The 14,330-nt window shown below is 57.9% G+C and overlaps 2 protein-coding genes across 4 annotated transcripts; one reads left to right on the top strand and one right to left on the bottom strand.

Annotated features, from left to right (window-relative positions):
- The first annotated feature begins 289 nt into the window (after positions 1-289).
- Positions 290-5,142, top strand: DOC2A (double C2 domain alpha). Its single transcript, XM_082645613.1, has 11 exons — positions 290-369; positions 1,474-1,751; positions 2,113-2,192; positions 2,413-2,487; positions 2,618-2,727; positions 3,919-4,045; positions 4,127-4,186; positions 4,261-4,424; positions 4,553-4,634; positions 4,724-4,820; positions 4,909-5,142. The coding sequence occupies exons 1-11, from the start codon at positions 353-355 to the stop codon at positions 5,052-5,054; spliced, it is 1,236 nt and encodes a 411-aa protein (XP_082501739.1). The 5' UTR covers positions 290-352; the 3' UTR covers positions 5,055-5,142.
- Positions 5,143-5,463: 321 nt separating this feature from the next.
- Positions 5,464-14,294, bottom strand: INO80E (INO80 complex subunit E). 3 transcript variants are annotated; one of them, XM_082645616.1, is made up of 8 exons: positions 14,168-14,294; positions 13,940-14,010; positions 13,674-13,726; positions 10,556-10,634; positions 10,344-10,455; positions 9,849-9,965; positions 6,634-6,726; positions 5,965-6,045 (listed from the first exon to the last, which is right to left on the bottom strand). In XM_082645616.1, the coding sequence occupies exons 1-7, from the start codon at positions 14,246-14,248 to the stop codon at positions 6,655-6,657; spliced, it is 585 nt and encodes a 194-aa protein (XP_082501742.1). In that variant the 5' UTR covers positions 14,249-14,294; the 3' UTR covers positions 5,965-6,045; positions 6,634-6,654. The 3 variants fall into 3 exon arrangements, with proteins under 3 accessions (XP_082501740.1, XP_082501741.1, XP_082501742.1); XM_082645614.1 differs by lacking the exon at positions 6,634-6,726 and having other exon boundaries at positions 5,464-6,045; XM_082645615.1 differs by lacking the exons at positions 6,634-6,726; positions 9,849-9,965 and having other exon boundaries at positions 5,464-6,045.
- Positions 14,295-14,330: the final 36 nt, after the last annotated feature.

Genomic DNA, 14,330 nt, shown 5'->3' with positions numbered 1-14,330 from the left:
CGCTCCTGGGTCACTGCGGATCTCTAAGCCCCGCCCCCACAGGCCCCGCCCCTACGGATATTTGGTAGGGGAGGGCCAGACACCCTGCCCCCTCCTCCAAAAGCTCTCTGCGGGGGAGGGGCACAAGGACGCGCGAGGTAGGGGGCGGGGAGGGAGGAGGAGCCGGCGTCGCCACGGCAACTAGGCCGGTGGTCTGCACTGGAGACCCGGGAGAGAAGCTAGGAGAGAGGGGCGGAGGGAGGCTCCGCCGGCTCGGCGCGGGGGCGGCGCGGGGAGGAGTTGGGGAACACCGGGCAGTTCTCACTGTGGGTTCCTGGCGGCGCAGGGAACCCGTGTGTCTGCGAGCGTGTGTATGCGAAGTTCTCCAGGGTGAGTGTGCCAGCGCGTGTCTGGGTTTGTGCATGACTGTGGTGTGTGCACGTGGGCACAGGCGTGTGCGCGGGAGTGCCCGTGCAAGATGCGTGTGCCAGCCTGCCCGTGAATGTGTGTGCACCCGTGTGCGCTCCTAAGTGCCCGGGCGGGCGCCGGCGGGAGAGTCCCGCCCCCTCTCCAGCCTCCGTCCGCCCCTCCCCGCCCCGCGCCGCCTGCGCCGGCTGCATCCTCGCCTCCACCTCGCTCACCCCCACCCCCTCCTCCCCGCACTTTCTCCTGCTCTCCCTCCCTCTCGGCTCAGACTGCCGGACTCGGCGCTCTTCTCGCCGGCCGCCCTGGGAATCGCCGGCTGCCACCGCCCAGCTCGCACCCGCTGGCCCCCCAGTGCTTGGGCACCTGTTGGAGGCGCAGAGACAGGTGCAGGGGGCTGGGCTGCCGGGGGCGAGAGGGTGAGGGTGAGTGTGTGTTAGCCTGTGTGTGCCCCTGGGGGTGTTTAGCTCTCCGAAGCCTGTAATTTCTTGCTCCTCTGGAGAGCCAGTTTCAGGAGGAGGCATCTGAGGCAGGGGTCCTCACCTTGGGTGGCAGCGGATGGGGGGCCCAGGCAGGCGGGCAGATCCTGGGGCTGAACGAAGGGACAGTGGGAAGTGAAAACCTAAGAGGTGGGTGACCCCCAGACCAGACAAGCGCCTGGTGCAGAAGGATAGTCAAAGCCTCAGAGAGACAGAGGAGGAGGCCTAGGGGGCAGCTTCAGGGGTAGGCAGGGCCCAGGGCAGACAGAAGCCCAGAATGAGGGGCTGGCACTGGGAAGAGGACAGAGGGACAATCTAGAGGAAGGTGGGCAAGGCTGAGGTGGAGCCAGGACCTATCTGGGGGGAGTGGGCTGGCAGCCCAGCCCCGTGGAGCACAGCTTGGGGTCTGGAGGGCCCAGGCCTTCTGCCTGCCCGTCAGCGGGCACAGGCTGCCCTCTCCCTCAGCACCTAGGAAGGGAGGCCAGTGAGGGCCCACAGACCCCGGCGGGTGCCGCCTGGCCCTCAGCCAGCAGACGGGTAGGTTTGAGAAGTCAGCCCCGGGCTCAAGCTCACTCGAACCTCCCTCCCGCAGCCAGGGGTGCTGCATGAGGGGCCGCAGGGGCGACCGCATGACCATCAACATCCAAGAGCACATGGCCATCAACGTGTGCCCGGGGCCCATCCGGCCCATCCGCCAGATCTCTGACTACTTCCCCCGCCGGGGACCAGGACCTGAAGGGGGTGGCGGGGGCTTCGGAGAGGCCCCTGCTCATCTGGGCCCCCTGGCCCTGGCACCCCCTACAGCCCTCCTTGGGGCCACCACGCCCGAGGATGGAGCTGAGGTGGACAGCTATGACTCGGATGATACCAGTGAGTCTGCGGGCTTGAAGGGCCCAGGGTGCTAATGGGGGCCTCCAGGCTTGTGGGAAGGGGATGGGGCCCTGCTGGGGGTGGGGAGGCGGCGGGCACCGCCACCACAGCTGCAGTCAGAGTGGAGATTACAGGTTCAGCTAGGCTCAATATTCAGTATTTCTGCTGAGGCACTCAACCACCCACAGAGCACCAGTTGCAGCCCAGCCAGGGACCCAGACGTGCACACACACAAGCAGGCTGACAGGCACAGACACGCACAAACCTTCACAGCTGGCACACGTAGCAGGCCTGCCCACCTGTCTCTCACACACACCTGTCTTTACACACGGACTCAGGTTGCCTCTTCCCTCTTCTCCAGCCGCCCTGGGCACGCTGGAGTTTGACCTTCTCTACGACCAGGCTTCCTGCACTCTGCACTGTAGTATCCTCAGGGCCAAGGTGGGTACTCCCTGCCTCCCGAGAGCCCTGGCCCTGTTTGCCTCCTACCCTGAGAGGGGTGCGTTTCCATCCTCCCTTCCCTTCCCCAGGCCTGACTCCTGCTCCTCTTCCAGCACCCATCTTGGCTCTCCAGCCCCCAAGGGTCCACACTGCAGAGAGAGAGGGAGGGAGGGTGGGCAGGCTGCAAACTCACAGCTCTCTTCCCTCCCCTCATCCCTAGGGCCTCAAGCCCATGGATTTCAACGGCCTGGCCGACCCCTATGTCAAGCTGCACCTGCTGCCTGGAGCCTGCAAGGTAACGGCCTCCCCCTACCCTCGCCCCCCAGCCTGACCCAGCTTGTGGGTCTGCCCCCAACCTTCGTCTGCCTCCAGCCTCTGTGGGTCTGGGGGACATGTACTGTGAACACTTCGTCCCCACACCTAAGGCCAATAAGCTAAAAACTAAGACTCAGAGGAACACGCTGAATCCCGTGTGGAATGAGGACCTGACGTACAGCGGAATCACAGATGATGACATCACCCACAAGGTGCTCAGGTGAGGGGTCCGTCCTCCCGGTTACCAACGAGTCCAGCTCAGCACCTCCTTGGGGACAGCTGTCATTGGAACCTTCTTTGGTTGGTCGACCCACCTCCCATTAAGCCCTCGGATGCTCTAGAACCATCAGTGGCTCCCTGTCCCCTTCGGGAGCAGGCCAGAATGTTCCCCTGGGTTCCTGCCCTCCAAATAGCTCCTACTGCTCCTCCAACAGAGGACCGCCCTCTTGCGACTGGTCGGATTCCTGTCTCCTGACCTTTGCCTGTCGTGTCTTTTCCCGCTTCCTCTCTCTGCCGGCCTAAATCCCACTCATCATTTGAGGCTCTGCCTCCTCCTGCAATCTTTCCCTGCTCACTGAGACCCCTTCTCAGAGCCCCTGACTTAAGTCAGACCTGTGCAGCAGAGGTCTGCCCATTCTGCTGCCTGTGTCTCCCTAACATCTCTAAGGAGTGGACAGAAATGGGAGTGAGGCTTAGGGAGGTTAAGTGACTTGCTCAAGGTCATGCGGTTGCTAGGTGGCGGAGCTGGGAATTGAACACCTCTGCATGACACAACTGCTCGAGAGTGTCACAGCAGAAGGCAGGGAAAGGGGCTGCAGACCTAGACGGATGGAAGTAAAAGCAATAATCTCTTAATTGCTGGGTTCATGAGTCTCTCCCAGGCTGGCTCCCTGCTCCACACAGGAAAGGACAAGGGCTCTAGGGGGAGGTACGCGCTCCTGGTCCAACTGCTCAAGGCTCCTTCAGGCCCTTCTAGCTCTTACATCCTAGACCCGTGACCCACATCCACCAGTGCACATCCTGTGCATGTTCAGTTGGATCCTGTCCCCAGGCCCTGAATGGAGGCTCTGTGTGTGTGTGTGTGTGTGTGTGTGTGTGTGTGTTCGCGTTCCCAAGATTTGTGAGGGCTTCCTCAAGGAGCTGAGCAGGTCCTAATGGGCCAGGGACAGCCTGGGCAGCTGGAAAGGGAGGTGCAGAGGAACAGGGCAAATCAAAGCATCCTCCCCCAGCTCCGGGCCTGGTGCTCCCCACACAGCCCTGAGGCAGCCCATGTTACAAGTGAGGTGTAGAGTATTTAGGGTAGAGCTGGGACCAGCCTCGAGTGTTCAGAGATCAGTCGGAGGACCTTTCTCCCAAACTGGAGTGGGACTCAGGTACCCCAGGGGGCCTTGACCCTGCAGTTCCCTACCAGGATCTCCGTCTGTGACGAAGACAAGCTGAGCCACAACGAGTTCATCGGGGAGATCCGTGTACCCCTCCGCCGCCTCAAGCCTTCACAGAAGAAGCATTTTAACATCTGCCTTGAGCGCCAGGTCCCGGTCTGTGCGGGGCTGCGGGGTACCACGGGAAGGGGGCTCTGGGGAGATCAGGTTTCCAGAACTTTCTCTCTGCCCCCTCAGCTGGCTTCACCCTCTTCCATGTCTGTGGCGCTGAGGGGCATCTCCTGTTACCTGAAGGAGGTGAGCCACCCACAGGGACTGCATCTGGGCGGGAGGTGGTGAGGGTGCCAGCTGACGCCCGCGTCTGCCGGCAGCTGGAGCAGGTGGAGCAGGGGCCTGGGCTGCTGGAAGAGCGCGGGCGCATCCTGCTGAGCCTCAGCTATAGTTCTCGGCGCCGCGGGCTGCTAGTGGGCATCGTGCGCTGTGCCCACCTGGCTGCCATGGACGTCAACGGCTACTCGGACCCCTACGTCAAGACGTGAGCCCTCGCCCTGCCCCGAGGCCCACCCTCCCCTCCCCAGGGACTTGCCACCAGCCCCATCCTCTTCTGGGCCTGGCCTGTCCGACTGATCTGCTCCCCCACCTGTCCCTCCTCCCCCTCGGCAGATACCTGAGGCCGGATGTGGATAAGAAATCCAAGCACAAAACATGTGTGAAGAAGAAGACTCTAAACCCGGAATTTAATGAGGTAAATGGGGCAGAGGCCAGAAATCGAGCGGGGCTGGGGCTGGGAGTGGGGGCTGCGCCTCATGGAAGGTGTCGCTTGCCCTGTCCCAGGAGTTCTTCTACGAGATGGAGCTCTCCACTCTGGCCAACAAGACTCTGGAAGTCACAGTCTGGGACTATGACATTGGCAAATCCAACGACTTCATCGGTGAGGGAGGAGCCTGCTGGGTGGTGCTGATGGAGGGCAGCCGGGCAGTGAGCCCGGCCCTGATCTTGCCTGCCTCTACTGCTCCCAGGTGGCGTGGCCCTGGGGCCAGGCGCCCGGAGAGAGGCCCGGAAGCACTGGAGCGACTGTCTGCAGCAGCCAGACGCAGCCCTGGAGCGCTGGCACACCTTGACCAGCCAGTTGCCCCCAGCAGCCGGAGCCCTGCCCTCAGCCTGAGCAGGACAGTGGCTGCCCAGCACAGGGCCCTTAGGGCTGGGCCCAGTAGGCAGCCTTCGCACGAGTGTGTTGCACGTTTACACGGGGTGGAGGCCCCACCCCGCACTACTGTCTTGTTTCGTGAGCGTCTCCGTGACTGTGGGTCTGTCTTCTTGTGAGGGACTGTGGAGATCTATATTCACATATGCAAACTTCCTCCTGCCTGACTCGCTCCAGCAGACAAATATGCAAACCACCCATCCAGAGCGCACCTGCAGGGGGGATCCCACAGTGCCCCTGCCCCAAGGACCCGGCTGCTGTTCCTCTCTCCTGCCTCTCCAGGCTGCCCGGCCCCCTCCCCTCCAGGGAGGAGGTCGGATTAGGGGGGGTTTGGAGGAGGAAGTTTCCAAAAATGAAAATGATACACAAAAAAAGAACCACTCCTTTAATGCAGAATCTTCATTAAAAAACACCACCACCGAGCCCTGTACAGCTGCCCTTTTAAGTGGGGGGCCACCGCAGGGTCTCTGCCTCTCTGAGAGGTGGCAGATGCACCTGGCCACTCATTTAAATAACTGTCCCCTGGATTGGGCTGGGATGTGAAGGCAGGGCCCCTGCCCTCCCTGGAGAGGGCCCACCTTCCGGGGGACATTCATGCATGTTTACGCCTTTTCTGATTGTGTCAGTGGCCACAGCATGGCAACCGGGCGTCAATAAACGTCTCTGCGGAAGCTGGGGGCTCACGTGTGCTGACACAGAGGGCGCTGGGCAGGGGGTCGGGCAGAGGGGTTCACTCCGGGATGTCGATCACCAGGTCATCATCCCCGTCCAGGGCGTCGTCCCCGCTGCCCGCGTCGCTGAACATCTGCCGAGGGACGGCGCTCAGGATCGTAGGGGGAGGCATCTTGGGTGGGGGCAGTGGGGCCAGGGCTGCCCCCACGCCGGCCCCAGAACCCCGGCCTGGGAAGGTCAGCGGCCCTCCCACGGGGCAGTCGGGGGGTCCTACCGCCATCTGCAGCAGTGGGGAGAAACACAGGGAGGGCCTATCAGGGAGGCACTGGGACCTCCAGGAGGCTGGCACTGCCCCGTAAGACAGTTCCAGGGGATGGGGAAGGGGGCAAAGGCTCATTCAAGGGGTAGTGGACACAGCCAGACCAGCCACGGCTGGAATCAGGGAGCCTGCCCCACCTCAGCCCTGCAGAGTCTCACACCAGCAAGTGTGTGGGGGTGAGGGGTGGTGATGGAAGTGCTGATGAGGGTGGCGGTGGAGGGAGTCTCACAGGAAACCAGGAGGGAAAGGCTGGGCCCTGCCCTTGCCAGTAAGGCACTGTGGCTGCCCCTGGGATAGCAGCCAGAGCCAGAGCCAGAGCCAGAGCCAGAGCCAGCCTGGAGTGCCTGCCTGCCCGCCTCCAGGCACCTCCAATACCACCTGCCACACTGGCCTCCTCTCCCTCCTCCTGAGAGGCTCACTGGTTCGGTGGAAGGTGTCAAAGGTCTTCACCCCCTGCCGTGTGAGGCTTCTACCTCTTGTATCTGGGAGGGGCCCCTCTTTGGGATCCCCACAGCCACTGGCCTAGGCCAGGCCCTCCTCTCAGCTCACCTGGGCTACAGGACCAGCTTCCTAACTGGACTCCCTGCCTTCAGCCTCTCCAAGATCCAGCTCCTCCTCCGCACTGCAGTCAGAGTAAGCTCTCTAAAACACAAACCTGAGTGTGTCACTCCTCTACTCGAGGGCCTCCGGCTCCTCGTTGCACTCAGGACAGGCACTGCCTGAGAACACGCCAGTCCTTCCACCTGGACTGTCCTTTTCTATTTGTCAAAGGTCCTGCTTTGTGCTCTGAGGCTAGGAAGTGGCCTCTGTCCTGCCCAGCCCTCCAGCCCCACCCCTGCCAGGTCCTTCTGAATCCTTCCCAGAGCTCTGTGGGCCTCCTGCTTTGCCTGTGGGCACAAACTGAGCACCTACTATGTGCCAGGTGACTTCCATTAATGATCTCTCACCATTCCGACCACCCTGGAAGGGAGGAGAGGTCATCAGCCAGAGGAGGAAACGGAGGCTTGGAAATGGAGGTTTGAAAGCACAGGCCTGCCAGGTCCCCACCAGGCAGTGTCCAGTCTGGCCCTGGGGTGGGGAGATGGCAGTGGTCTTCACAGTGGCCCTTCTGATTGCCTTAACACATTCGGGCCCCTGTGGCCTACTCTCTGCTTCTCAAGGCGGGCCCCTCAACGCCGCTGTTCCTAGGGTGGCATGGAGGGCCAGAGTGGGTTTGTAGACAGACAGGAAGCCCAGCTCTGAACAGCGCCCTCGCACCCAGTATCAGGCACTCACGTGCACACACGGGAGCAGATGCGCACGCACGACTGAAAAGGCTAGCGGCATGACTGTCCCCCTCCTCTGGCCACCACCTTTTGATTACCTACCCGAGGCCCCATGTCCTACCCCTGCTTGGACTGACTTCATGGCCTCCTCAGCGTGACCCACGGTAGCGAATGCTTATCTGTGGCGTACTAGGGACAAGGCACTGGGCTAAGTGTTTTCTCTCTCTTAACTCATTTTATCCTCACAACGACCCCACAGAACAGAGAAGCAAGTGGAGGCTCCGAGAGTTAAATGATGCGCCCAAGTCGCATGGCGAGTGCGTGGAGGAAACTCAGCTAAAATGGGTGAGGCCCAGGCTCCTGACTGACCTGCTTCAGTCTTCACAGCGTCCCCTCCCCTCTCCTCACACCACCACACCCAGAAACTTCAGGGACCCCCACTCTCCTCACAGGACACCCAGCCTTCTATGACCTGACCCACCCTATCTTTCCTACGCTGTTCGCTCTCACCCCTCCGGCTCCAGCCCAAACACCACTTTTGCCGTGTCCCGCCTTCCTTCCACAACTGCCTCAGACTGAATATCCAAATCTCACCCTGGGCTCAAATGTCACCTGTTCTTTGAGGCCATCCCTGATTTATCCCCTCCCCCATGCACCGCCATTGGTTTGGGCCCTTTTCCCCTGCCTGCCCCGAACCAGCTCCCTGACACGCCTCTGCGTCTCGAGCCAGCACTTCAGAGCCCTGAACTGCCAAGCGCACACCACGCCACACCTCCACGCTCGGCTCCAGGTTTCTCTGGCCCGTGCCTTCTCCACCAGTCCGCCCGGCCCAGGAAGCAGAACCCCTGCCAAGTAGCGTGAAGCAGGAGCTGAGCAGTATTGTCACCCATTATCTACTCATCTTCCAGGCTCAAGGGCCAAGGTCATGCGGGAGGAAGTGGCAGAGCTGGGGTTAAAACTCCAGAACCCACACTCCTAATCACCACAAGCAGGGCTCCCATTCCACTTCTGGCTCCAGAGTCTCGAGTCTACAGTTCACCCAACTTGAGAGCTGCCAGCCCGGTCCTTATTTCACTTTGACTCAGAGCTGGAAGGGCACTGTGCCTTCCGTGTCCTCATCTCTCCCGGGGCTCAGGGTGCAGAGACCTCTTCTCCTTGCCATCCACCTCCCTGCCCGTGACTTCCAAATACGCCCCCCGTGCGGCCCAGGCTCACGTTACCCAGTTGTCTCGTTGACATTTCCAGAGAGCATCTCAAGACATCCAAAGCCAAACTCACCTTCCTTCCCAAACCTGTTCCTCCCAGTCCTCCCCGACTCAGAAAAGGGCCACTTCTTTGGCTGCTCAGGCCAAAACCCCTGGAGTCACCCTCAACGCCCCTCTCTCTCACAGCCCACACGGCTCTTCCTGGGGCTCATTCTTTGAAAGAGACCCATCACCCACTTTTCACCCGTCCCCCTTGCTGCCTGGTTGACTGCAGGAGCCTCCTCACTGGTCTCCTCACTTCCATCCTGACCCCCCACCCACCAGCCTATTCACTGCAGTGTCAAGCAATTTGCTTAACACGTCAATCAGATCAGACACCCCTCTGCCCCACCTTCTCCAGTGGCTCCCGTTTCACTCACAGTACCAGCCCAAAACTTCCCAACACCTCCGAGGCCCTCCACAGCCTTGCCCCTCAGGTGCTGTTCTGACCTGCTCTCTGGTCACTCTCCCTCTCCCTCTCCTCCGACCACACTGGCCTCCTTCCTAGTCCTTGAAGAAGCCGAACACGTACCCACCCCCAGGGCCCCTGCGCTGGTTCTTCCTGAATGAAACACTTTGCAGAGAGCCAGAGGGCTTTGCTCATTTCCTTTAAGTCTCTGACCACCCCACTGTAAATATCAGCCCCATGTACTCTGGTGTTTTCCACGCTCTTTACCTGAATCTATCTTTCTACACTGTCACCTTTTTATCTTGCTTGTTTCCTGCCTACCTTCAAGAACGTGGGCTCCATGAAAGCAGGGATTTCTGTTTTGTTCGCTATTGTATCTGCAGCACCTAGCATGGTGCCTAGTACACAGCAGATGCTCCACAACACTGGCTGATTACACATGGTTTGATCACTCACTTTACAGACACACAATCTGAGACCTAGAGGATCATGGTCACATGGTTTTTAAGTGGTGCAACCTTGACTTGATTCTAGACCCCACAACTCTGCCCCTCCTTGGGGGCTGCCTGGCAATACAGAACACTTGTGAAAATGAGCCTGGCCCCCAGCCATCTTCACTCTGAGCTCCCCCAGCCTGGGCCTGCCCTGACTGGTCTCACAGGGAGCCTGTGAGCCAGGACTTCTGGGACCCGCCCCTCAGTGCCTAACCCTGGGCTGGGTCCCCATCAGCAGCAGCCCCAAATCAGCCCTTCAAAGTTCTCGGACAGGCCCCCAGCCGTCCTGAGCCTCCCTCAGGTGGCTGTCCTGCCGTTCTGGCCCCTCCCTAACGTCCCCCAAACAGGGTACCTTGAGTTTCCGGGGCAGGCGGGGCCGTTTCTCCCGCTTGGGCCTCAGGGGGCTGGGCTCGGGCAGCTGCAGGGCCAGGTAGTCAGAAGGGAATGGGGGGTAGGTGGGGGAAGCCAGCTGCAGGCAGGAGTGAGGGGATGGAGATGGGAAATGGAGTGGATGGGGTGGGGGCAGAAGGAAGAAATGCAAACAGGAGGAAGAATGGAAAAACAAGAGATGGTGATGAGTGTGGCTCCTGAGAACAGACGGGAGGGGACAGCAGCAGGACTGTGTCCTGGGGTCTCCTCTCCTCAGTCACGTCTGTCCCCCATTCCTACACCAGAGAGAAGTAGGCAGCCCCGACTCACACCCCTCCGAGGGACGCTTGCTGGCCACACCCAGACAGATGTTCTTGGTGCTGGGCTGGCTTCACCCTGAGGCCTGGACCCTCTGCCCAAATGATGCCCACCTTATTCCCAGGCATCTGACCATTTCCCACCCTTGACCCCAACTCACCGAGCTCAGGTATGGGGAGGGGGCCCCAGAGGCCTGAAGGGGAAACCCTGTTGAAGGAGGCAGGGAGAGGCTGGTGGGGGAGGGGGCACCCCCCAGCGGAGGGCTTCTCTTCCTGGAGAAAGGACAGGGGAGGGGGTCAGAGGCAAGAGGCAGCCCAGGTACCCTCTCCAACCACCCCCCACCTCCAGGGAAGAATGATGGCTTCTTCTCACCTCTTAGGGGCTGGCGTGTCCGACAACTTGGGTGTCCCCTCTGTCTCGCTGTTATCTGAAGATGCAGTGGCATCTGAGTCTGTGAGGGGGAGGGCTGGTAAGTAGTGGGTGGGAGTCCCGTCTACCCCAGAGGGGCGTAATCTCAACTCTACGGAAGGGTTCTGGGGAATCTGAAGGGCACACAGGTGCTATTCTGGGGAGGTCCACAGCTTCCCCAGCTGCTTAAAATGTCCTTTATGACCTACTTCCTGCCTGGACTCCTCCACGGTAAACATACTGTCAAGCATTTTCTATGTGCCAGGCTCTGAACAGGTGCTTGACATTCACTGCCTCTCCTTGTCTTCAGAACTATCCAAGGAGGAAAGGGAAGACGTCACCTCCGCTTTTCAGATGCAGTCACGGAGGCTCAGAGAGGAAGGTGTTGGACTGGGACTTGAGCCCAGGCCTCCGACTCCTGACCATTTTATGCTATTCTCTCCTTATTCGCCTCTAAGCTGTCCAGCGCTTACCTCTGCCCCACTCCACATATGCAGGGTCCTGGTAATTTGCCCCCCAAGTCTCTCCTACCTTCACCCACTGCTCCCCATTCCAACTGTCATGAGGTCAGGTCACCACCATGTCAAAATTGCCTGCTAAGCAATCTCACCTCTCCTGCCACCCACTGTCCTCCCCAACCGCAGAACAACCTAAAACACAAAACTGATCATATCCTTCCCAATGCCTGGAAGCATTTGAAGTGCTTCTTAATATAGCCCCAACCCACCTTTCTGGTCTCCCAACCAAACTGTATTCTTCACATCACACCAACCTATTTTCTCAAAACCAAAATTCATTCCCCAGATTTGTGCCTCTATCTAGAAAGCCCATCATTCACTTAACAGATAACCATTTGCACGTAAAATATGCTATTCCCGATTTCTCTGCTCAGATAGATCCTTTAAGAAGCAGATTAAATGCCACCTCTCTGAGAAGTCTCCCAGAATCCCTCAGGCCCAGTTGATGGCTGCCTCTTCCAGAACCCTCTACCCTCACTGGTCACGGCTCTCCTCACTCTGCTAGGACGTGTCATATGTGGGTGTCTCCCTGACCACACTGTGGGCTTCTCCAGGAGATAAGTGGTGGCTTATGTCTCTGGCTCTTGTTTCTCAGCTATATCCCACTCTGATCATAAACAGGCTGGGTTCCCTCAAGCCTCCTATCCCGAAGTCCCCCTCCAAAAGGAAGTTAACTGAAAGACCTCCAGGAAGGAACACGAAGGCAATGAAAAGTTAGAGTGAAAGCCAAATGTTTTGCCATGACCTACATGAGTTGGCTCCTACCTACTTCTTTGACCTCATCTACTGTCTTCCTATAATATGTAAATGAATAGGTGTTGCATGTTCTAATAAAACATTATTTACAAAAACAAGCAATCTGGGGACTTTTCTGGTGGGGCAGTGGTTAAGAATCCGCTGGCCAATGCAGCGGGCATGGGTTCGATCCCTGGTCCGGGAAGATCCACATGCCGTGCAGCATCTAAGCCCGTGAGCTGCAACTACTGAAGCCCGCGCGCCTAGAGCCCGTGCTCCGCACGCAACAAGAGAAGCCACTGCAGGGCTTCCCTGGTGGCGCAGTGGTTGAGAGTCCGCCTGCCGATGCAGGGGACACGAGTTCGTGCCCTGGTCCGGGAAGATCCCACATGCCGCGGAGCAGCTGGGCCCGTGAGCCATGGCTGCTGAGCCTGCGCGTCCGGAGTCTGTGCTCCGCAACGGGAGAGGCCACAACAGTGAGAGGCCCACGTACAGCAAAAAAAAAAAAAAAAAGAGAAGCCACTGCAATGAGAAGCCCGCGCACCGCAACAAAGAGTAGCCCCCACTCGCTGCAACTAGAGAAAGCCAGCGCGCAGCAACGAAGACCCAACGCGGCCATAAACAAACAAACAAACAAACAAACAAACAAAACAAAAACAAGCAATCTGGCTGGCTGTTTGCTGACCCTTGCTCTAGACACTATGGAGAGAGGTGATTGCATGTGACATGGCTTATGAGAAAAACTGGGCCACAAAGGCCCACCTTAGGACTTTTTCAAATTGTGGGTATCAACCCAATAGTGGGTCACAAATTCAACTTATTGATTTACAACCAGCATTAAATGGAAAAAAAAAAAAAAGCAGTCTAAAAAGTATCAGAACTGCACATAGGGCTCTTAACATTATTTCACTAAATTTTGTTTTATAAGCAAGTTAAGTACGTGGGGGTTGGTCACGATATAAAATATATTATTGGTTATAAACCGTGCTCAAAAAAAGTCTGAGAACAGTGCTTTATGTGCTTCAGCCCTTCTCCTCAAAAAACCTGGTACGTTTTTACCTCAGGGAATCTGCATCTGTGACTCCCTCTGTGGGAAATCTCTCACTCATCTTCACATCTTCTTATCTAGGTCCCAGCTCCAACATTACTTCCTGAAAAAAGCCTTTCTTGAATTCTTTATTAAGATGTTGCCTGCCATCTGCTTTTGTATGGTCTGTAAACTAAGAACGGCTTTTACATTTTTAAATGGTTGGGGGAAAAGAAACTCCAAGAAAAATATTTCACGACGTGAAAGTTTTATGAAATTCAAATTTCAGTGTTCATAAATAAAGTTTTATTGAAACACAGCCATGCTCACTTATTTACACCTCACCTATTGCTGTTTCTGCACTACAAAGGCAGAGCTGTATAGGAGCAACAGAAATTGTACGTTCTGCAAAGCCTAAAATACTTATTACTTGGCCCTTTACAGAGAAAGTTTATCAACCCCCGTTCTACTCCAATCACTACCACGTAACCCTGATTTTCTTCCTCAAATCTAAAATTCTAGTTTATTTCTTTGCTTACTTACTACCCCCAACAAGAATACAAATTCCAAGAGGCTTTATCCATCTTGGTTACCACTGTATCCTCTGTGCAAAGCTCATTGCCTGAAATACAGCAGATACTCACTCATACTTGAGTGAAAGAATAGTGAGGAGGAGGATAAGCGACTAGGCTTAAGAACCATTGGAGGCTGTATTGGCCTCCGAGGCCTAAAGGGAGGGCCCAGGAAGCTTGCTGGAGTGCCAGGAGCATGTCCTCCACCAATTTTTCATGACCTTGCTCACCAGAAGAGTCTTCATCCACGTTCTCGTACTGCAGAAGTCGGTCTAGGAGGAAACTGAGGGAAGGGGCGGAGAGAACCAGAGTGTTTATTCCCATCTCTGCAATGTTCTCCAGGGCCCTCGTCCCTTCCAGCTGGCCTGTTGGAGCCTCACAACAGCTCCGAGGCAGGCATCATGCATTTGTGGCCCATTCCAGGATGGGGTCCGAATGCAGATCCATAGGAGCCACATCACCCACTGGCCTCCCTCCTCCCCTCAGCGTGTCTCACCTCTTGTCCCGGGACACCTTCAGCAATTTCCTCTGCGCCTTCCTCAGTTCCTCCTGGAAGCACTCGTGTTCCTGTATTACGGGCAAGGTGGGAGCTGAGCCAACGGTCGTCCGTAAACGGAGCCCGGACGCCGGCCACAGCTCACCCTACTCTCTTCACACAAAGGTAAACTGAAGTCCTACGGGCACCAGGCCTCACCCCCCACCGCCTTACCACCCCAGCACTCACGTAGATGAGGAATTTGAGCTTCCGCTTCAGGTTCCGGTATTTCTTCTTGTAGTCCACTTCGCCGTCCGCCGGCCCGTTCATGACCCGCCCCGAGAGAAGCGCCCCAGCACTGGCCGGGAGCCGGGCTACCCCGAGCCGGCTCAGCCCGGCCTCTCCCACCTCC

The sequence above is a fragment of the Mesoplodon mirus genome (genome assembly GCF_964341445.2).
Source record: "Mesoplodon mirus genome assembly, chromosome: 15".
In the NCBI taxonomy this organism is placed as follows: domain Eukaryota; kingdom Metazoa; phylum Chordata; class Mammalia; order Artiodactyla; family Ziphiidae; genus Mesoplodon; species Mesoplodon mirus.
Note: the sequence above shows the minus strand (reverse complement) of the source record. Positions and strands in the feature narration are given on the sequence as shown.

Bases quoted from the DNA above. Each gene is read 5' to 3' on its own strand.
- DOC2A (XM_082645613.1), top strand. The intron at 2,193-2,412 runs GTGGGTACTCCC...CCTCATCCCTAG, and splicing joins GTAGTATCCTCAGGGCCAAG to GGCCTCAAGCCCATGGATTT. The intron at 4,425-4,552 runs GTGAGCCCTCGC...CCCCCTCGGCAG, and splicing joins TCGGACCCCTACGTCAAGAC to ATACCTGAGGCCGGATGTGG.
- INO80E (XM_082645614.1), bottom strand. From the start codon at position 14,248: ATGAACGGGCCGGCGGACGGCGAAGTGGACTACAAGAAGAAATACCGG. The intron at 14,011-14,167 runs GTGAGTGCTGGG...CCCGTAATACAG, and splicing joins AGCTCAAATTCCTCATCTAC to GAACACGAGTGCTTCCAGGA. The intron at 9,966-10,343 runs GTGAGTTGGGGT...TCCTGCCTGCAG, and splicing joins CCTCCCCATACCTGAGCTCG to CTGGCTTCCCCCACCTACCC.